This window comes from Anas platyrhynchos, chromosome 27 (assembly GCF_047663525.1).
Source record: "Anas platyrhynchos isolate ZD024472 breed Pekin duck chromosome 27, IASCAAS_PekinDuck_T2T, whole genome shotgun sequence".
Lineage (NCBI taxonomy): Eukaryota > Metazoa > Chordata > Aves > Anseriformes > Anatidae > Anas > Anas platyrhynchos.
In genome coordinates, this window is record NC_092613.1 from 8,894,889 (window position 1) to 8,917,585 (window position 22,697).

General features: G+C 53.0%; 1 protein-coding gene across 1 annotated transcript; it reads left to right on the plus strand.

The window, feature by feature from the left end:
- SLC26A9 (solute carrier family 26 member 9) lies at positions 1–22,603 on the plus strand. The gene is made up of 21 exons (XM_005011736.6): positions 1–137; positions 6,946–7,072; positions 8,058–8,197; positions 8,503–8,613; positions 8,845–9,014; positions 9,374–9,538; positions 10,112–10,264; positions 10,672–10,754; positions 11,025–11,172; positions 11,899–12,012; positions 12,405–12,482; positions 12,774–12,869; positions 14,825–14,931; positions 15,611–15,680; positions 15,916–16,008; positions 16,451–16,567; positions 17,242–17,559; positions 17,788–17,842; positions 18,215–18,360; positions 19,147–19,224; positions 19,510–22,603. Exons 2-21 carry the CDS (start codon positions 6,948–6,950, stop codon positions 19,555–19,557), a joined length of 2,415 nt encoding a protein of 804 aa, XP_005011793.3. The 5' UTR covers positions 1–137; positions 6,946–6,947; the 3' UTR covers positions 19,558–22,603.
- Positions 22,604–22,697: the final 94 nt, after the last annotated feature.

Here is a 22,697-nt window from a genome sequence, read left to right on the forward strand (position 1 = left end):
GTGATTTATAAATGACTCACGGGCTTATTTGAGCTCAGACCTCTGCTCGGCCGGCGGCAGCTCTGCTCTGCAGCCTCCGCTGCCACCTCCGTGGCTCCCTCGCAGGATCGGCCCTTTCTTCGCCCGGTGAGGTGCAGGTAACCCAGCGCCAACAATCGTGCTCTTTGTCTGGGTGGGCGTGGGGGATTTACACTCTGGTTGCACAGCCACTGGGTGTGAGTTTCAGTATTTGGAGAACTGGTACTTTTTTTTTTCCCCTTTCTCTTTTTTTTTTTTTTCTCCCTTCTTTTGCAAAGGGGATTTACGGCAGCAGATTTACTCAGGAATTAGCAACACCAACGATCCAGGAGCTTGATTTATGAAGAGAGGCTGGAAGAGCCAAATATGTGAATTAATTATTGCTAGAATAAATCCTGACATCTTATCCTGGCTGCCTCTGCTGAGGTCTGGGGGGAATTTGCCTGCTATAGGGGCATCAGTGCTGATGAGCCCCTTGTTTTCACGAGCCTGGTTATCAGCAGGACTTTCTGTGCAGGGGACTGCGTAACGTGGTCCCTGCCCCGAGGATGTCACAGCACGGGTTAGACTTTGCACATAGAGGTGTAGCAAGATGAGGAGCTCTGTGCACACAGCAGTGGGAGAGGAGCACTCGGTGTGCACAGGAACCTCACCTGGGTGAGAGGGCTGAGCTGCCCGGGGTGCCTGGCATGTGGATGCATGGCTGTGCGCACGCAGGCAGATCCAGGGGGATTTTAAAGCTGGGGATGAGGAGCACTCCCAGGCTGAGACCTGCCAGGCAAGGTGTAGGGTCCCCAGATCCTCCCGGCACCATTGCACGGGGTGTTGAGGTCCAGTTTGGGCAGGGTCCCTCAAATACAGATGAGAAAATACCCTCATAAGCCTGCCTCTTGGCTGCAAACTGCTGCTCACGAAGCTAGGATGCTTTCATTCTGCTCTGATAAAACATGTCCACACCTTATTTGCGAGCGAGCTGAAAACTGAAGCTGGGACCTGTCCTCTCCCTTGGAGAGACGTCCTTGGAGTGACATCTGGTGCTGGCTGTGCCCAGCATTTCTGCCCTGGATCAGAGATTTCTGGCAGAGAAGCTCTCTCCCACCCTGCGCCCCTGGGGGAGGACGGACCGGGTGACCCACGAGGTGTTTTTCCTCTCCGAGAGCGAAGCCGCAGGGGCGGGGAGCGTGTGCACGCGAGAGCTCTCAGCAGGCATCCCGGATAAGTGTTCGCAGGCAGTGCAAGAATGCTGCAGTCTGCAGACTTTTTAATTCCTCGGGATTTGCATTGCCCACCTGCTCTTCAAAGGCCGAGGGCAAGGTCTGTGTCAGAAGCATGTGGTGCGCAGAGACTCGCGGCGCGGAGGAACGCCGAAGTTCCCCTTCTGCTTCTTCTAATTCCACGCATAAACCTTTCCTCCTCCCCATCCCAAGGGCTCTGTAAGCAGATGGAGCAGCACGGGGATAGGGAGGAAGCACAAGCCACTTCCCAGGGGACGGACACAGATGCCGTTAAGGCCAAGCACCACGCTCCACCTGCCAAGGAGCTGCCACCCAGCACCATGGTGCTGCCCTCAGCAAGGTGACACCTTCAGGACCACAGACCGGGGCAGTGCAGGGAAGCCGGCAGCTTCTGGAGGACTCTGATGAAGCCCGAAATGATGAAGATGCATCCCGAAAGTCCGTCTTTATCCTGGCACCCTTGCTTGCTTCCTGGAAGAGAGGTGGAGGACAGAAGATGTCCCTGCTGTGGGGCTGGGCAGAGCGGGGGCAGGCAAAGAGCCGGGGCTGTAGACAGGAGATGCTCTGAGCCTCTGGAGCCATCGCCCAGCACCTTTCCTTTGCACCAAATCACCTCGCTGCTGTTGTTCTTGCAGCAGAGGCTGTGCCCAAGGACAGTCTGCCTGTGGGGGCTTTTTGTGCCCCCGGCTGCTGCCTGCCCCCAGCCTCCCCCAGCCGGGCATGGTGCTGGGCACAACTGCAGAAGCCATGGAGGGCTAAGGAAGCGTTGAGAGCAAATGGGCTGATCAAACAAATCACAGCAAGAGAGGGCCGAAGCTGGGCTCGTTTAGCCTGGTGCCAGCACAGAGCAGATCTTGGTGCCCACGGCATTTTTCTGCGCTCACAGTGGTGTTAAAAAGAGCAGAAGCCTGCTGGATCTCGGCGTTTTCCTTAACAAACTCCCTTTGAGCCAAACACTTTGGCTTCACCTTCAGTAGCTGGCAGATGTCTGCAGATCTTATTATTCTGGTTACCAAGTGCAGAGCTAGTTTGGTTAGAAACCCATGTGAAGTGGTACATCAAACATTGGCACCGGCCCAGCGCCGGCAGAACAAGAGCACAGCGCTCCCCTGCCCGCTGCCTGCGCTGGGCTGGGTCGCTCGAAACAAGAAGAGGGCCATCTGCCTTATGGAAATCACCTCCCGAGCACTCCAAATATTTAAGCTAAACAAAAAGAAAACATTGGTTGAATGCCTGGCAAAAGTGGAGGCGTGGAGGGGGACGTGAGAGCCGGGGCTGCAGTGTGGGGCGAATGCGGGACGGGGAGGTGGGAGCTGGGGGAGCGGAGCTGCCTCCTTCCTTCCTTCCTTCCTTCCCGGCATGTTTGGCTCCATCCCTGCCCCAGCACAGTCAGGCAGGGCCGGCCCCTTCTCTCTCTTCCCCTGAGTTTTATTCCCCCAGCCATCACGGCAGCACCCGCACGCTCTGCATGGAAAGCTGTTCACGAAGTCTTCTCTGAACTTTGCAGACTCTGGCACTTTGCCATTGCCAAGGCTACAAGCCCTCTTTGGGGTAGGATCTCTCTCACTGCTGAACTCCACGCTCCCCTAGGATCAGCCTCTTCTGTTTCTAAAGCGGGGAGGTTAAGAAAAGGCTGCAAACCCATACCCACCGCGTGTCCCTGCATGCTGCTGGCAGCTCAGCTCCTGCGACACCGCCGCTGGCTCCCTGCATCTGCCTGCTCCCCTCCCAAATGAGCTGTGTCACCGGGCGAGACATTCCTACCGCTATAGTTACACCAAAACCAGGCTGTAGCTCTGGTTTTACCGCTGCGAGGTGCTTTCTTCCCACATCACTTCAGTTGCAGATGAGCCTGGGGGAAATTCAGGGCTAAAGCCAAGTCGGATCAAAGTGATTTTAACTGCAAAAGCTCTGCCCAGCCAGACAGCTCCACTGAAGGCACTGCCCTGCTGACAAGCTCCCAACAAGGTCCATCGGCCGGACTCGGTCCTGGCCTGTCCCTGATGCCAGGAGGCTGGAGGGAGTGCAGGATGTGGGAGCAGAGCTGCGGGGCTGATCGGCGCTGAGAGCGGGGTGAATTGCACCACGTCCTTCTGCAATGCCCGAGCTGCCTGATGGCAGAAACCTCCTGCTCCTCTGCCTGTGTGCTTGGCGAGCCCAGCTCCACATCAGAGGGGTGGAAGGTGTGAGAAGGAAGCGGGTGGGAAAGGGAGGGTGAGGCAGAGCTCAGCCTGGAGAGCACCGCAGCACCCAGCACCGCAGCCACCCTGTCCTTCCCCTCGCCCTGCTGCAGCCAGCAAGCACCCCAGGGATGGAGGGGAGGAGGTGACACATCCTCTCTGTCCCTGATTGATGCACGCCCTTTCACCATGTAGCCCCAGGGCTCCCGTGGCACCTGCATCCAGAGCTGTGAGCAGGAGGCCGGGGGCCGTGGCGTGCGCCGTGCTGGGAGCGTGATCCAGAGCAGCCGGAGTCAAGACCTTGTCCTGGTGTCGCAACCAACGCCTTGCACCTGTGCTTGCCTTTTGCAGGCAGGCCTTGCCTCCTGGGGTAGGGGAGAGCAGCTTTTTGTAACCTGTTCTTGGGCAACGGAGCTGGGAGAGAGGTGTTTGCAGTGAAGGTTCACCCAGGATTCGGAAGGGGCAGAGCTCTGAACGCCAGTCAGCGAGGAGATCTGGGGGTGTGTGTGCAAGGAGAAGGGGGACCGACAGGGGATAGGCAAAGGAGGAAATGTTTTTTCCAGAATACTGAATTTTTCTCCCTAAAATACTGGGAGACATTCCCTGAATGTCCATCTCTTACACTGGGATGCATTCGGGCCCTTATATTGTGCATAAACCAGCAAATCCAGCCCCAGATCAGATTGCTTTCCCACCAAATTTCAATTCCCACTCCCCGGCCTGAAGTCCCTTTGCTGGGCCCGTGCCAGCCCAGGAAAGCAGCGTTACGCCAATGGGTCCTATCAGTGCTCACCAGAAACCTCAATGTGACTTTCCCCAAACACAGCTATCACCAGCACAGGCAGAGAAGATAAGAGCCCAGTAAGCTTGCAAGACGAACACTAGGGGAAAAAAAAAATCCATGCTAGGCAGTCCCGGGGCGGTTTGGGACTGGCAGGGCAGGAACCGGACAGCCGCGACCTGATGGGACTTCAGCTGTGACCTGGGACATCTCTCACCCACATCGTATGCTTGGAGCGGAGTGGTTCTGCCTTCGTCTGCTGCTCACACCAAGTATCACACCACAGTCACGCTCTCGGTGTTTCTCCAAGACTCCAGCAGGTTTACCAGTGAGGAGATTTCACACCTCAGCATCACCCACCCTGCTGACACAGGGCTTCATTTCCTGAAATCACAGCTTGGAACAGGGGCTCAGCTCTTGGAGCTCTGCCCTGGGACCCATCCCACCCCTAATTTCCTTGTCCGTTCTGGAACAGAGCTCTTGGGAGGGCTGCTCCCTGCCAGGAGCCACGCACTGCCTCTCTGCTTTCCTTCCCACTCACTGCATCTCTTACAGGATTTAACCCAGACTCACAGCTGGCTGTGGTCTTACCCCATCAACACCAGGACAGCTGGTTCTGCCTTTTGTTCAGGGAGCAGTCACATGGCTCATTCTCCTGAATTCCAAAATCTCAAAGGTTTAACCTGCTGTTTGATCTAGGGCAAGGCCAATGATAAGCCAAGTCGAGAACTTGACTCTGTCCGAGACGCTGACATCATCAGCCTGTTTGTTTAAGATGGAATTTAATCATGGGGGTATTTTCCCCTCTATTCTTGCCTTGTTTGTTATTTTTCCTGATTGCCAGCACTTTCGCTCAGCAGGAGAAATTCATTAAAGAGCCGTGATATAATTGGCTGGTTCAGTCTGATGGCAGGCAGGCTGCTCGGCAAGTGATGGAGCCCAGAAATAAAGCCGAGGGACCTCGTGCAGCAGAAACTCTGCTGGATTTTGTCACCCTTAGAAGCCTGCTGCAGGGCCTGGACCAGGGCTAGAAAATATTCACGAGGGAAAAATGGAAACCTGGAAGAAAGCAGAGGGGCTGGGACAGGACTGGTGCAGCCTGCGATGGGAAATGCAGATGGGCTTCTGGCATCAGTGTAGGGAGTGGAAAATTGCCCTGGACATCGTTATTCTCAGCCTGCTCCAATCCTCCAAAGGCTAAAAGCTGCGATCTCTCTGGGAAGGGCTTCCCTGGTTGGGAAGCAGGTGCAGGGATGCCAGCGGGTGCGTGCCTGCAGAGGGCACTGGACCGAGCGGCTGCTGATGCAGGAGGAGGGGAGCACAGCCTCGCCTGGCACCTCGCGGGGCCTTCAAAGCCAGCCCCATGCTGGATGCCCTGGGGACCCTCCCAAATCAGCGCAGCGTGGATCTGAGCCTGCGTTCACATCCATCCATCGCTGGAGCTGTTTCACAGCACAGTGCACTCGGTGCCCCTGTGACCACACAGGCACCTGCGGCAGCGGTGGGGGTGATGACCTCCCTTCCCTAACATCAGCTCCCATTACCATAATGATCCTGCTGACCTAAATTCCCCCCGAAAGAAGTTTCGGCTGCATGCATCATGCTTCCCCGCCAGGCCCTGCACTGCAGGGCTGCTCAGCTCCGTGCTGCTCACTCATCCATCCCCTCGGAGGGAGCTGAGCTGGGTGCTGGTGCTGCCCACGAAGGTTCACCCATCCTGGATGTGCCCTGACCTCGGTGGCACTCGCTGTGTCAAAAGGAGAGGGAAGGATCCAGCCCGTTCACGCTCTCAGAAACCTGGATGTCATTTCTTGATACACTCTCCTGCCTGAATCACCAGCTTTTTCCACCCCCTCTTCTGCTCCTGTGTTGGGCAATGACCCACTTAGGCGCATGCCATGCCACAAATAATTACCAATACCCCTCTGCTGTGCCTGACCACTTCCTCCCTCCACCCCCAGACTCTCCGGTTTGCAATGATTCTCCCTCTTCCCAGGAGTTGCCGGTCACAGTAAAATGAGGGCTCTCTGAAGTTCCTCAACTTCTTTGGCAAGACCCAGATACTGCACAGGACCAGTCCATCAGGATGCTTTGGCATCATCATCACTGAAATGGATTAGCAACGGTTATCTTCCTCCGCACCACTTCCTAGAATAGATCCAGGACTAGTCCACAGCCTTTCATGGCAAGCAAGAATCTGGGAAGGCTGCTGGATGCAAATGAACGCAGTGGGCAGTGAAACAGGAACACCTCGGGAGGAAACTGCCTTTAATCTCAGTGCCAGTATCTGCTGGCGCACACTCGCGTGGCGCAGCCTTGGCAGCCCTGCCGGTGGATGGGGAAACTGAGGCACGGGAAAGGTCAAGTGCCTTGCCCGAGGCAAAAAGGCAGGCACTGGCAGGGCTGGGATTAACACCCATGCTCATCTGCCAGACAATCCAGGGCACTGCAGTCCCCTCCACGCAGCATCGCTCATTGGCATCACCCCGAAACAACCGGTGAGGGCTCGCGGGGCCGGGGAGCAGCAGCCCCCAGTGCTGGGAAGCCACTCCCAGGGCCTGCCTCTGCGCCACGGGGAAACTATTTAGGGTGGAGATGTTCGGGGAGGGCTCCCAGACGCTGGAGGTGTCCGGTCTGTTATACTGCAGGTGGGGCCAGCTCCACTCACATTCTTGGCTTTGCTTTTTTCTTTTTTTTTTTTTTTTCTGGGAAAAAAATTTAAATGATCCAGAGATGAGCCACGCCAGACCCCGCTATGTCATCGAACGTCCTGCATATTCCGTCAGCCTCTTTGATGAAGAGTTCGAGAAGAAAAGCAGAAGTTACCCCATTGGGGAGAAGTTGAGAAACCTTTTCAGGTAACGCAGAATCCTGTAGCTGCTCCTGGGGCAAAGCTAAACCAGATTGGGTCTGGAAATGGGATATAATTTGGACCTGGGGACATGGTTCCCATTTTTATCCTGGGAAACCTTCTCCATGGTCTGCAGGGCTTTGATGTATGAAAGACACCGGGGAAATGCAAATCGTGACGCAGCAAGTGAAACTGGTTGCTCTTTTCACTGCCCCAGCTGTTACGCTATAAAGCAAACAAGCGGAACGCTTTGCACTGCGTGCATTTGGGATCTGTGCTTCTGTCCTCCAAATTTTATTTATAACAACAACAACAAAAAGTATAAATTGCGATGTAGATATGGGCGTGTGGACTATTGCTTGAATCTTTTCAGATGAGATTTCCTTTTATCAGCTTTCTGATTAAAAATAGTACCGGCTTTCCTTAAAGAAAGATGAATAATCCTGCTGATAGCTGTCCTGGAAACCTAGCTCCACTCCCTGGAAAACGAAGGCAGCGGAATAGGGAAGGGGAGAGCTGCAGGTTGGCAGGCAGGGATGTGAGAAGCTGCATGCTCAGAAACAATCTTCTTCCTCAGACACTCTTGTTTTTTTTTGACCAAGCACCTGCAAAATTTCACCTTTGGCTCTGTGCACCCACCCCGGGAATCTCTGAGCTGCGGTTCAGCTCACAGCTCCCCTACTCCTTTGTGCTGGAAACAAAGCCTCCAGAAACTGGGCAGCCAAATCCTTCAGAGCTGTGGCAGCACCGGGGACTTCCCAGTGAGTCAGGAGTGGCCCCACAGTAATCCTGCATGGCACGGGCAGCAATTAGCTGGAGGAGCCTTGCAGTTGCAGGGAAAGGCTGTGCCCCAAACACGGGGCTCGGGCTTTGGTGTGGGAGAAATGTTGAGACATTCCCAGGAAGATCTTTCCTTGCCTCCTTCCTTCCTTGCTCATTTCCCTGATGGCTCGCTTTTCTTGACTTTGCATATTTTTGTTTGTCTCCTCTAGGTGTTCAGCTTCCAGATTGAAGCTCTTCCTCTTCAGCCTTTTCCCAATACTCGCGTGGCTTCCCAAGTACAAAATTAAGGAGTACGTTTTGCCTGATGTCCTCGGTGGGCTCAGTGCGGGGACGATTCAAGTGCCACAAGGTGAGGAGCAACAACTTTCTGGGTCTCCAGGAGAGGACAGCACATTGCAGACGGGAATGGACACCCAGTTTGTGGGGGTTACCTACTTTATGGCTGGCACGTACAAACCCAAGCTCAGCCTCCTGCTGGTCCCTACATATCCCTGTGGAGGCCTCCCTTGCCCTCTCTGTCCAATGCTCTGCCTGGAAAGCAGTGCCTGTGCTGGCCACAGCACCTTCCTGGAGCTGATGCACAGCTCTGGGGCTGTGAGCATCCCCAGTCTACTCAGACCTGGCTCACCCGCCCCTTCCCCTTCTCCTCCCCAGGGATGGCTTTTGCGCTGCTGGCCAACCTGCCTCCCGTCAATGGGCTCTACTCCTCCTTCTTCCCCCTGCTAACATACCTCTTCCTTGGCGGTATCCATCAGATGGTCCCAGGTAAGAGACTGTGGGGTAATTACTTGCACGGGGCAGCAGATGGGATGGGAACACTCGCCGTGTGCCGGGATAGAGATGTTTGGGCAGGGTCGGTCCTCGGGGCTCATGGTGTCTCCGGTTCCTGTGCTGCGGTGATGGGCTGGGCAACTCTGGACAGCCTGACACGTCGGAGTGCTTTCCAGGGCAGGACGCTCCAGAGCAAAGCCCTGACCTCACTGTGTTGTGCTGAAGGTACTTTTGCAGTCATCAGCATTATCGTCGGCAACGTCTGCAACGAGCTGGCTCCGGAGTCGGACTTCCAGTACTCCACCCACAACGAGACCGGCATCAACACCACAGCCCTGGAAGCGGCCAGGCTGGAGATCTCTGCCACGCTGGCCTGCCTGACAGCCATCATACAAGTAAGGGCTCTGCACCACCCCTGCTCTGCCCCCTGGCCAAAGCTGACCCTCAGGGACTCATCCGGAGCAGAGGCGAGGGGTGGGCGCAGGAGCTGGAGGTGGCCCCACTGCACCAGGAGTGATGCCTGGGGGGGTCCTGCCCCAGCTGCGGTCTCGGTGTGAGCTCTCCCAGCAGAACAGCCAAAGGCTGGCCAGCCCTGGGACAGGACCGCAGCCAGGGACAACATCCCTACAACATCCCTCCTGTCCTGCAGCAATTCTCCCTCCCCTCTGCCCCGCGCAGCCCGTCCCTGCAGGCTCTGCACCTCGCGTTTTCGGGCTGGCGCGTTTCTAACAACTCCTTGTCTGTCCTACCCTAGCTGTGCCTGGGATTCGTGCAGTTTGGCTTTGTTGCTATCTACCTCTCAGAGTCTTTCATCAGGGGCTTCATGACAGCAGCAGGGCTGCAGATCCTCATCTCCGTGCTCAAGTACGTCTTCGGCTTGACGGTCCCATCTTACACCGGGCCCTTAGCTATCGTCTATGTAAGTGGGTGCTCTGGGCAGGGGCCTTCCCTGCACCTCCTCCCCCCGTGACCACCACACCGCAGGCACCACAGCCACCTCTGCTGGGGAAACTGGGCTGGGGAGAGGAGGAGAGGGTGGAGGGAGGGGGAACCCGGCTGCGCTGCGCTGCTGCCCCCGCGGCTCACCTGCAGTCGTAGCTGAGCTCCTGCCTGGTGGGGTGTAAGCAGAGATAACGAAGTGGGGCTGGGATTTGGGCAGAATACGAACCATGCTGCTTTACAACAGGAGGTTTGCACAACTGATAGCAACAGAAACTTCTTCTGTGGGTAGGTTTTCCCATTCCCGGGCTTTTCTGCATCTTCCCTAGATGCATCCTCCATGCGCTCAGCTAGAGCTGCATTTAACCAAACCGCACAGAGCCAGGGCTGGCTGCTGATCTCCCAGCAGCAGGATTTCTAGCACTTCCCTCACCCCCAGACATCTCAAGGTGTTTGCAGGCAATTACAGTAACGAGCATTCTCCACTGTGCTGATCACACTGCCCAGGGTCTCAGGTTCCCTGTGATTCCTTCTTCTCTTCTCTCCTCTTTAGACATTCATTGACATTTGTAAAGGCCTGCCCCAAACCAACGTGGCCTCCCTGATCTATGCCTTGGTCAGTGCTGTGCTCCTGATCGTTGTCAAGGAGCTCAACCTCAAGTACATGAAGAAGATCCGGATGCCCATCCCCATGGAGATCATCATCGTAAGTGAGGCGTGAGCTGTCCCTCGGACCGCCGGGGGGTTCCCAGACCCTCCCAGCCCCAGGACACCAAAGCCACCCCTGGGACACCAAAGCCACCCCTGGGACACCAAAGCCACCCCTGCACAGCATCTGCACACTCAATACGCTGTGACCCCACATGGATCACAAGTTGGGGCACCTTTGTGGAGGATGCCTCTGACACCCAGCTCATCCCTCTTAGACCGTACCAGCATCCTGGTGGTGTCAGGGATCAGGAACATAACCCTTTCTGGGGACGGTCCCTCCTGTCCCAGCCTGAATTTGGTGCTGATTTTCTACCGTCAGCCCCAGGAGAAGAGTAGGTGTAGTGCTTCCAAAAGATTTCATGCTCTTTCTGCTTACTGCTTGTTTATTCTCTGTATGTCCAGGTAATAGTTGCGACTGCAATCTCTGGCAGCTTTCAGATGCCTGAGAAGTACAACATGCCAGTAGTTGGGAAGATCAGCATGGGGTAAGTGCATGTGCACCTCTGACTCACCATCCAAATAATTTCATTTCCTCCTCCTCATTCTGCAGCCTGGAAAACCCCTCCCTGCTGCGTGACAGTCCCCTTCCAGGACTGCCAGGCAGCGCTGCTGGGCCCCGTTACACAATGCCCCCATTCTCTGATCCCAGCCACGGTTTGGACGTGTTTAGACACCGATCCTGAACCCGTGTGCTTCTCACCCCCTGCCTCCAACACTGGTGCCCCAACCGCCTCTCGCCTCTGCTCTGCGTGCAGGTTCCCAGCCCCAACCCTGCCCATGGTGAGCAAGTGGAAGGACATGATCGGCACGGCCTTCTCGCTGGCCATCGTGGGCTACGTGATCAACTTGGCCATGGGGAGGACCCTGGCAGCCAAGCATGGCTATGACGTGGACCCCAACCAGGTAATGCTTGCTCTGGAGGGACGCGGGCGAGGAATGTTCCCCTGGCTCTCAGGCGTGAAGGGAAGACCTCCCTGCACGAGGGGGAAGCTTGCAGATGCACCCTGCGTAAAAACCTACGTGCTGCTCCCATGCACGTGGCGGCTTGCCAGGCAGGGGCCGAAAGGACATGGCGGATCCATTTCCTAACAGGTGGGAGAGAGGCTGACAAAGGGTAGGAAGGTGTAGGTTCAGCTCTCTGATCTGCCTTCCCTCCAGAGCTGAGGCTTCAGCCCCAAGTGCTGGCCCCGATGGCATTTTTGCAGGATGCTGGGGCACAGCGAGGCACATGCACTGCTTTCTGAGCAGAGAAAGACCTGGATTCCTGGTGTGTCACCCAGACACTGCGACAGGCAGGACATTAAATAATCCTCTCCTGTCATCGCTGGCACAGCGGTAGCTTTCAGGAACAGCCACAAAGCCCTGCCCTTAGCGTGTCAACAGATGACAAGTGTTCATGCGGCACGGTGCTTCCAGGTTTCCCTGCCATGGCAGCACCATCCCAGCTCTTCCTGGAAGCAGCGGGTCTGGGACACTCCGCAGAGAGCCTGTCCTCTCCCCGGGGGCAGAGTGCTGCCAGCAGGGCTGCTGGAGGCCCTGGGGAGTTTCTGCCACGCAGAGCCCAGCCCAGGTTCATCCTCTTCTGCCTGGCAGCTCAGCTGCCTTCACCGTGTTCCCCCATCTCCGCAGGAAATGCTGGCCCTGGGCTGCAGTAACTTCTTCGGATCCTTCTTCAAAATCCACGTCATCTGCTGTGCGCTCTCCGTCACTCTCGCTGTGGATGGGGCAGGAGGGAAATCACAGGTTGGTTCTTCCCCTCCTCTCTCCCCTGCGTGACCCACTTTGAACACAAGCCCCGGCAGAGGTGCACCCTGCCAGCCTGACGTCGCTGCTGCAGGTCTGGAGAAGCTCCCTATGAGCGCTTCACGTTGTTATCAAATGCAAACCATGCTCCCCAAAAGCCCCACGTTTTGTCTGGGTTGTTTGTTGGATTGGTCACAGATGGGTTTTCTCAGATTTTTCTATTTTTTTTCTCAGAGCTGTGAAATCTCAGCCTGTTTCTCAGAGGCAAACTACTGCTCACGACCAGTGCTGCAGCGCCCAGCTCCGGTGCTGGCTGAAGCAAGGACCAGGAGGGGGTTTTGGAAGACCCAGGATTTAACGATGTGGTTTCTCTCTTTTTTTTTTTTTTGCAGGTGGCAAGTTTCTTTGTGGCAATGGTGGTAATGGTGACTATGCTGGCCCTGGGGATCTACCTTGAACCCCTTCCAAAGGTAACACGAACAAACGTGCAAACAGCGCGGCCACGGCATCACATCCCCAACCTGCCGAGCGAACTAGAAAACCACAACACAAACCTGTGAACAGCGGGGTTTGCTGTGGGCTGGGGTCCTGTCTGCAGCAAACAGAGGTCTTCTAAACCGTTATGCTCCAAATATGATCTCTGTGAGCTTTCCTATTCCCTTGTGGCCACTGGGCTGAGGGCGGGAGGTGCTGCTGGGCTGGGAAAGCTGCTCCGAAATGCGGGGTGGCCGCAGTGCTGACACTGTGCCCTCTCCTCCCAGTCCGTCCTGGGAGCCCTCATCGCTGTGAACCTGAAGAACTCCCTCAAGCAGCTGGCCGACCCCTTCTACCTGTGGAAGAAGAGCAAGCTGGACTGCGTGAGTGCCTGGGGCTGGGTGGAGAACCCCTGGTGGCAGCCGGGGGAGGTGGGCTTCGCGCCGGTGCCCCCAGCTCTGCCTCGCCTGGCCGAGCTGCTCGGCGCACATATCACGGAGGCCTGAACTATTACCTGCTCTGTTTAAATGCCAATCAAGTGCAGGAGCCTGTTTGCCCAGAACTAGCCAAACCGGCCCTGCTCAATATCTGGGAGTCATGACTTAAAAACTCACACAATAGCCCTCCAGGGCGAGGAGAGCCCTTCGCTGCGATAAGGACTCCAGGCACTGGTTGATGTATAAACCCAGGCGGGGGGGTGTGGGGGAGTGAGAACGGAATTTGGAAATGTCTGACATAAAAAGACAGTGTTTGAACAGGGCTCCCACGGCTGAGTGGTGTGTGTGGACACTGAGCCAATATCCTGCCGGGTCCCGACACCCCGCCTTATCGGAGGAATCAGGAGTCCAAAGGGGCTGACCTGACTCATCAAGAGCTTTCCCGAAACACTGCTCAAACAGCTGCCGGGGGACAGATGGGCTAGTGGTGCTGGCCGAGTTGTGTGGCTGTGGTGTGAATGCTCTAGCTCTAGCTCGGGACACGAGCTGCAGAAATTCGGTCGGTGCTGAGGTGGTGCCGCAGCCGGGCTGGAGCAGGGATGTGCGAGGGCCCCGCTGGCACCGTTACTGCAGAGCAGGCTCAGCAGAGAGAAAGTCACTGATGGGAAGATGTTTTTGGGCAGGATTGTGTGTCCAGCCCTCCGCCAGGAACTGTGCTCAGCAAGTTAAACACCACAGGTTTTAATGATGCCTGGCAGAGAGGCTGGATGTGTGCCAGCTGGGCAAAGCCCTGGGGAGGCTTCTCCAGAGAAGCCCTCGCCCCCCATGTGTGGGCAGGGGAAGTCGCTGCCCTTCACCAGCACTTGCAAGGAGGCTGCACAGCGACGCGTGGTGTGCCCAGGACCCGCTAGCAGCGACCATGAGCTGCCTGCAGGTGCAGAGAGCGCAGGGACCGGGCAGATGCCATTGGAGTGAACTGCATTCCCCTGACCTTAATCTGCCTGGTATTTGAACTAGATTCGGTGTCCTTCCCGTCCCAAACTGAGGCCACCTCTTCTGGGTGATGTCAGCAGATTGGTGTCCATTACCTCAAGTTGTGTTTCAGCACGAACAGTGGGGACTGCTCCGCAGGCACAGTCCAGTGCCAAGTGTGGATGGAAAGAAGCCCTTACTCACATTTATATGCATCATCCTTAATCTGATATTAAGATGCTGAAGTCATCAAAATTACCCTGATTTGACCGAGGTCAAAGTTAGCTATTAATAATCTTGAGGATGGGTTTATAATCCCCTGATAATAATTCTCAGAAGGCATATTTATACACTCAGGCAGGACTAATTTCACGTGAAGGGAGATGCTCAAGTGCTAATAGATAAAAATGACAAATGACGGAGCTCTGAGCCGAGAGGTGGAGCAGGTTTTGGTATGCTCTGTCATACTTTGTCATCAAATCTGCTCTGTGTTCAGGTCATTTATAGCAGGCGCCCCGATGGTTTCACGTAGATGCTCATTCCTTCTGAAATGCTCTGACTGACAGCAGGAGCCTTCCTGGGGGTGGGAGCAGCTACTGAGCAGCAGATGGGCTGATCTGCAGGAGCCTTTTCTTGGTGCTTTTTGAACCGAGTGAGTGACGGGAGGTCACGCAGCTATGAAGAATTGCACCGGCTGCTAGTACAGCTGAAAAACTGGGGCTTCTGGCAGGGTTCCCAGCAATGATGCTTCACAGCGAAGCATGCAGGAAGATGCACAATTAGAATAATTGCAGAATTTGGGCCCCGCTCTTCTGATCAGCTCAGCTGGGTAGTTCTTTGGGTCCTGAATGGCACGAGCCATTCTGCGTCCAGTGCTGTGCTGCAGCCCCTGGCCCAGCAGGACATGCCATGCCCTTCTCTTTCTGCAGCTGGTCTGGCTGGTGAGCTTCCTGTCCGCCTTCTTCCTGAGCCTGCCCTACGGAGTCGCTGTGGGCGTGGGATTTTCCGTGTTGGTTGTGGTTTTCCATACCCAGTTGTGAGTATTGCCCTCCAAAGACCTAAAGAGAAGGAACATCTCCTAGATACAGAACAAGCGACAGGTTATTTTTATAGGCGACCTCTGGCCCGGGTTTTGAAGGAACGTGCAGCAGGAGCCTGGGGGAGTGCAGGTGTCCTCCCTGCCCCTGGAATGTGCAAACAGGAATGGCAGGCGCTAATTTACTGCCTGCATTCCCACTCCTGCGCACGGGTAACGATGTGCACATCCCAAGGCAGGGGGGTGTCGGGCGGCATTTACCTCAACAAGAAAAGCTGCCTGCATAGTTCCCAGCAGAAAATCCTGCCTGTAAGAAGAAAGAGCCCCGTATATGTGCAGAGCCACATCATTTTTAATAGATGGAACCCCTTTATTAACACCTCCCAGACTGGGATCTCAAGTGCAGCCAGCCAGCCCCGGGGTGGACCCAAAGCAAGGCTCGCAGCCAGCCCCGGCACCCATCTGAAAGCCCTGCAGCCCCGTGCCAGGAGCTCCACCTGGGGAATGAGGCTGTCCCAGGGGCTGGCTCTGTTCTGCCAGCATCCACTTGGCCTCCACAGGGCTGAAAGCCAAGTGCTTTCATAAAGCAAAGTTTCAGATCCTGGTGGGGTTTATGAACTGGGGGCAGTTTTCTTCCTCTGCGACTTCCACTCTAATTCTGGTCGGATTTTTCTCCCAGCCGGAACGGTTCTGCCCTGGGCCAAGTAACCTCCACGGACATCTACAAGAACCCAAAAGCCTACAACAAGGTAAGCAGAAACTAAAATACCCTCAGAGGAAATGTTTCTTTGCCTCTGGTACCAGCACAGTCAGGAAGCCCATGTCCAAGTTTTTGCCTTCGCAAGGCTGTTTGCTGCTGGTTTTGGGGTTGCAGGTGAGCTGCTCCCCAGCTCGCCCTCCCAGTTACCTGCTGCCCAGACCCCCAGGCACCCAGCACCCCATGGACCCCACCGGACCGGGTTTGAGTTCCCGTCTCTGTTGCAGGTGCATGAGCTTAACGGGATTAAGATCGTGACCTACTGCTCGCCACTGTATTTTGCCAACTCAGAGATATTCCGGGAGAAGATCATAGCCAAGGTGAGTAATGCCCTGAAAGATTTTTACTTGCAGCCTATCCCAAACAGCCCTTGCTCTCTTCTGCCATGCCAGGCTGAGATAATTAAGCCGAGGATCATCATGAAAGATCATCACATCCATGCTCTGTTCTTCCGCTCTCTTCTCTCTGATTTTCTGATTTTGGATCTCATTTTAGAGGCTGTGCCTGAATCTTGGCAAGTCTCCTCCTCTGAGCTCTGCCAAAGCAGAGTCTCCTTGCTGCACGTGTCCTCTCCCTGCACATGCTGGCACCCTGTGCCACGGGGGCTGTGGCTGTGTGGTCGCCACCATGATCACCTCGTGCCAGTGTAGAGCTGCTGCCAAACTGCACCACGTGCCGCAGGCTGGGACAGCACAGGGAAGACTCCCTGCCTCCGGGGCTGAGCAGGCTTTTTCAGAGAAAACCCTCTTTTTTTTTCCACAGACCGGGGTGGATCCGGGTAAAGTGTACTTAGCCAGGAAGAAATATGTGAAGCGGCAGGAGAAGGGGACAGCGCAACCACCAACGAAGCTGCCGAAATTCTTACTGAGGCAGAACAAGGTAACTCCGCCTGGGTCTCCATGTTGCTGAACAAGCTCTCCAGCTCCACATCAAATAGCTCCTCTCGACACAGGGTTTGCACTCTCTTCCTCATCACATTTACTACTGCCTGCATCCTTCCCTTCCCACCCACAGCTCCATTCCTCCCAACACCCAAACCTGAAGGTGCAGGAGAATTGGAAATGGCTGGGAGTGGGAAGGCTGTAGAGATAGCTAGAATGGAAACAGGGTGAACAATTTACTGGAAACCGGGCTTGCCCTGTTTGTTGAAGGATGTACCTGTTTCTCTAAGGGTACACCTATGCCAGCTTCAGAACCCTTCCCTTGTGGAACACATTTCCCAGTCATCCCAGCTTCATTGGTTTGTGCTGCTGACCAATCTCGATGCTTGTGAACAGGAATCATTTCAAATTAACCTGCTGCACTCCAAGCCCAAGGGACACAGTTCAGCACCAGGCTGGAGTTAGCCCAGATTAAAACACTTCACGCCGCTGAATGCTTAAGGTGAATTCAGCATCTGGATCTCAGCCTGTGCTGATAGCTGTGCTGATGGCTGTGCTCAGTGTCTGCGGAGGTCTCGCGTGTATTTGGGTGTAAGAAAAAGCATTTCTTGCAGCACTGGTTCACAAACAGCAGCGATTCTACCCTGCCCATGTTCCTCTGCCTTCCTCTAGACCTTGTCTTTGCAAGAGCTCCAGAAAGACTTTGAAAGCACCTCTCCAACAGATACCAACAACAACCAGACGACCGCTAATGGTGCCAGCATCTCTTACGTCACGTTCCGCCCGCCTGCCAACGGCGCCGGGCAGGGGCACAGCTCCGGGGAGCTGGGCAGCACCACCAGCCTGCAAGGAAGCACCTTCAGCATCATGCCCACAGCAGATGTTGACCCTATGGCCACGGCACCGCCCTATGTCAGCTTCCACACCATCATCCTGGACATGAGCGGGGTGTGCTTTGTTGACCTCATGGGCACAAAAGCCCTGGGCAAGGTTAGTCCTCTGCTGCGAACGCAGACAAGCTGCTTACCACCCAGGTACCTTCCACTCCCTTGTGCAGTGCAGATAAAGGTGTTTACCCTCCTCAATAGAAGGTTTGTGTGAGTTTCTCCTTCAGCATTCCCAGGACACGTGTAAAGCCTTGGATAAGACTTCATGTATAAACGCAGAGCTGGAGCAGCAGTGTTATTAATACTCTCTCTCCTCTCCCGTCTCTTCCAGCTGTGTTCCAGTTACCAGAAGATTGGGATTAAAGTGTTTTTGGCCAACGTGCATGGTAAGAATCCATGAAGAGAAATTTCCATGTGACCTTCCCCCATTTTGGTCTTTTTTATCCTTATGTAAACTGGACTAACTGTCATCCCCTTGTTGGACCAAACAAGAACAGGTGAAAGAACAGAAGAAAGCAAGGAGAAACACTGCTCTCTGTCTGTGAAATAGGTTCTTTCATTTGGGAAGTGATATGATAGCAAAATCTCCGTATTTGGTATATAGAAGAAGACTAGAAATGGAATAATTTCTGCTGCAAACCTTTCTTCCCTATGCATCCTGGCATTGCTTTAGCTCAGAGGACCACCATCTGCCACATTCTTTTTCAAAGGCTTCCTTCTTTGGTTTCATCCTGGTTCATGTACCCTTCCTTCTTCAGCTCAGGTGTACAACGACATTAGCACAGGTGGAGTCTTTGAAGAAGGAGGCCTGGACCAAAACCACATCTTCTTAACAATCCATGACGCTGTTTTGTTTGCACTGGCAAATATCAAAGAAGTCGTCCACCCGCCCATCTTAGAAGAGGTAACATTTGCTCCTGGTTTGCTCCTTCTCTATCTCACAGTGCTGTACTATCAGATCCATACACCATGCCAGCACAAAGGAAGAACAACAACACGTTATTGCACATAGTAAAGTTTCTTGTTTATCTCGGGTGGCGAAGGTTTAAATCCAACAACATTTCATATCCTAATTCTCGCAAATGAGCCAAGACCCTGCTGACTGAGTTGCTTTCAATGGAAACTTGGAAGTGTACATGTTTTCTGCAAAGCCCAAGCTGGGAGATAAACATTGTCCCAGCCTGCAGAAGCCAAAAGAGCCGTGCCAGGTCTATGCCCTCTGTTTGGCATTGGCTGGAGCACGCAGCTCCACCAAGGGCAGAATGTGGCCTTCGGAAATGGAGGCAAAGCACATGCACCTTGAACAGCCCCAGCTTCCAGGAGTGCTTCCCGCGGAGGGAGGAGAAAAGGCCAAGGAATGTGGCACATGCTGACAACACAGGGTCAGATAGGTTGTTTCCCCAAACATGGATTAGTTTATTGCACCATAACTGGAGCTGCAACCAGGGCAGTGTGAGTCGGTTATCTCGTCAGAGTAAGTTAAGGTATCCCGTATCTCTGCGGAGTGATAGGTAAGCACCAGCTCAGTCAGAGGAGATAAGGAGCAGAAACGGGATTCTCCCTGTGCCCCTTCTGCCTGGGCATTTCCCTCTGGGCACATGTGGTGGCTCTAAGCCTGGCTTAGTCATTTCTTCTGTTTCTTTTGTCCCTGCACTCTGCTAATTTGAGAATTTGACTGTTCCCTGCACAGAGGCCGAACCAGACGGAGCTCTCCATCTATGACGAGTCTGTGGATGAAAGCAGCTCAGAGTTCAGGAACTTGGAGGAGGTTAGTCCCAGCGCCAGGGGTCCCTTCTTCTGCTGAGGGCATAAGGTGGAAGCCAGAAGTGGTGGCTGGGATAGATCAGATGGGAAATCCCATGTACCGCTGCCAGGCAAATTGCTGGCAACAGTAATTCTTTGAAAAACGAGCTTCAAAAATAATTGAAAATCCCTGAGGTCAGGGAAGGGCAGGAGCTCCTGCGGGCATTTCTCTGTGCGACTGAATCACTTGCTGGGTTCATGCCCTGCCATGGCACCAGCCCTAACGCAGCATGCCTTGTGTGCCCTACAGGAGATGTTTGGAAGCATGTTCCGCTCAGAGACCCAGACAGCGCTGTGAGCCTGAGTGCTGCAAACCCTCCCGGACAGCCTCCTCGCTCCCACCCCTTCACGAAGAGCTGAGCTCCCACCCGGGGATACAATAAGCTTGCAAAGCGAGAGGCCATCACACCTCTTGAACTGGTAAATTCCTCCCTCCTGCTCTGCCGCTGGTGCTCAGAGAGGCGGAGCAGGCAACGGGACACTTCAGAAGCAGGAACTCAGGAAACGCCGTCCCCTGATCGCGGAAGAGAAGCGAGTTCACTTGATGGCAGGTGCCTTGATAATGGGATGATCGGTTGGTTTTGCCAAGTGCTCTCCTTTCTCACACAACCACACTCTTTGGCCCAAAAGGCATTACATAGTTTGGTGTCAACCACGACATTTGGGCATCCCCCCTCTTTCTTTGCCTTCCTCCTTGTTTTCCCTGATGAAGTGAAACTAAGCAATGATTACGAGCCTTTCACCGTTCTGAATCATGAGCAAAAGCAACTCTTGCAAGGTGCAGATTTGTCAGGTAATGTTGTTTTTAAATGTGCACTGGTCATCGGGGTGTCCTCACTGTGGGTGCAAACCTTTGTGTTCCCCTGAGCTTTGGTAGCACCCACTCTAAGCTTTTCTGTGCCCCTGCGATGCTCCTGCTCTGCTCCCTGTGCGACCCAGAGACCCAGAACCACTGCCCCAAACCACTGCTGTACCTCTCACACCCTGAAGACCTTAGTATCGTATCTCCGTTAGGCTACTTTCTGGATTACATTTTTTCTTAATAATAGGAATAGTTTGTAATCAGATGTAAGAATTCCTTGCTCCTGTGTGCGATGTGTGCCTGCCTGGTAGGTTGGGTGCATGTTCAGAAAAAAAAACAGGGCCCAGTTCAAACCCCCTCTGAAGTTTTTTAAGCATCTTTCTGCTGACTGAGCAGGGCTTCACATATGGTTCTTAGACTGTGAATGTCATGAAAGCATTAATTCCAGGGGTGTACAGCCTCTTTTTCTTTGTAGACTGAAGTAACTAAACGATTCAGTCCAGCACATGGGTGAGTGTTTCAGGAGATACGCTTTTTCCCAAATCACTTTGATCACAAGCAGGAAATCCAGGGACAGGGAGGATGCCCCTTCTGCACACTTCTCATGAAGTCCTAGATCCAGAGCAGTAAAACTGAAATGTCAGTGCTTTTCATGCCTGCATCTAGGAAACAGCCCAAGTGACACCCTGTGCTACAGAGGGCTTCTGATGACAAGCTCTTAAATGGTCACTCGGGCAGCAAGAGAAAACACTTTTTCACATGTGATATGTCCACAACAATTCTCTACTGCATGTTTGACAATTTTCATTAAAATTCATCACAGACTGATGTTACCAGGACCATCTACCTCTCAGGCACACAAGCCTGACTCACTAACCCAGAGACAGACAGATGAGATCTTAATCATTTCTGGCATTCTTTTATATTTGAGTGATGCTAATAGCAAGTGCTATTTTAATTCCCCTTCCTGATGCCTTCCTTTCTTACCCAGTGCTAATGTTGTGACAGTAATGACAAGATAACAATATAAAGCCTGAAAAAAAATAGGCAGAAGCCAAGGGTTAAAGGAACCCTTCCTCAGTGCATTTCAACCTCAAATTCGGCTTTTATGAAAACAAGGTTATGAAAAAAAATTAAGACAAAGACACAGACTGCTATGTCTTCAATTGCAATGAAAGCAACTTCTTCTGTTTGAATTTCAAATCCTCCTACAAAGTATTTCCAGCACTGGGATAAAATACAAAAGTCAACAAGCAAAACTGAACAGTAATGGAAGTAAAACTGGTCAGTCTGTTATATTTCCATGAATGCAAAAAAATAAAGAGTGGCCTTAATAATGAAAGTATATTATATTTTTAAAGGTTATTTCTATTTTATTACTCAAAGATATTAAAAAATTTAACAAGCTTTAATGTACAATTTTGAAGTACATATACATTATTGAGCTGATGCGTTAACACATTGCTGGAAAGCTTTCTGGGGAGAGAAAGTGGAGCTTCCCTACAGCTCCCAAATGTCCCATTTTTAAGGAAAACAGAGCTTCATGAACCATCATAGCTAGACAACCGTTACAGGTAACAGCATCAGGACCCTGCCAGTTTGGTTTTATGTAACACCTCATTAACTAAGTCACCATTTCTCTACCTCAGTTTCTGATTATGTGGTGCAGGAGAGTAATAAAACCAAAGAAAGTTAGTTTCCCAAAAGAAAAACCCGCCTGCTAATAGTACTTATTTTGATCTGAGACAGCAGTGGTTCTTCCAGAACTGTGTTTTGTTGTACAAGTTAAAATTAAGGGCTGAATTATCTTAAACTATCTCTGAGGGTGACTACTTATGGTCTTTTTACTACTGCCTGAGCGCTTCTTTTATCTGCTCATTTAAAAAAGGCAACAAAGAAATTGATGCAATGGAAGAAGTTATTCTACAGTAAGTAATCAATATGTCTGTATCTCTGAGGTAGCATTGCTTTAAATGAGGAAAAATTCCAATTTCCCATTCCTCGTTCAGGGTTAGTAATAGGAAACCGATTTCTCAGGGCCTGCCAGACCTAACCCAGGAAGCCTCGGAGCAACAGACCACGTATAAAAACAGATTGTATTTTCTGAAGTTCCTGTAAGCTTAATGGGTGGAATGTCAAGAGAGATGGCTTGCAAGCAGCAGCACTGACTACACGCTTTGCGATCGCGATGGCCCAGGAGGAATGATGCCTCATTTCTGTAGCCATGGGCCAATTCTGGCAATAAATGTAACACCAGAGGACAGATGATATTCCTGGAGGCACAACCTAGCCAGCTCCAAGTCTTCATTTCCATGTGCCTGGACAAAAGAATTGGGGAAGCTCAAATTTATGCTGGGGTAGAAAATTTTAATTTCCAGTGTCCCTTTACTGCTCTTAAAATAACAGTTATGTTTCTGTGTAATGGCTCTGAAGCCTTACCTGATAAATGCATGATGTATAACCAGCTCAAAATGTTTGTAATTTATTTAATTTAATATTGGTTTTGTTCTTTTTTTGATAATAAAGAATGTGTGAACAATCACTTGCTTCTTCTGCTATTTGAGCACAGGCTTTCTGTGGCAGCTCCCAGCTGCATTTAAACCTTCAGGAATGCTTATGCCATGGAAAGATGGGAT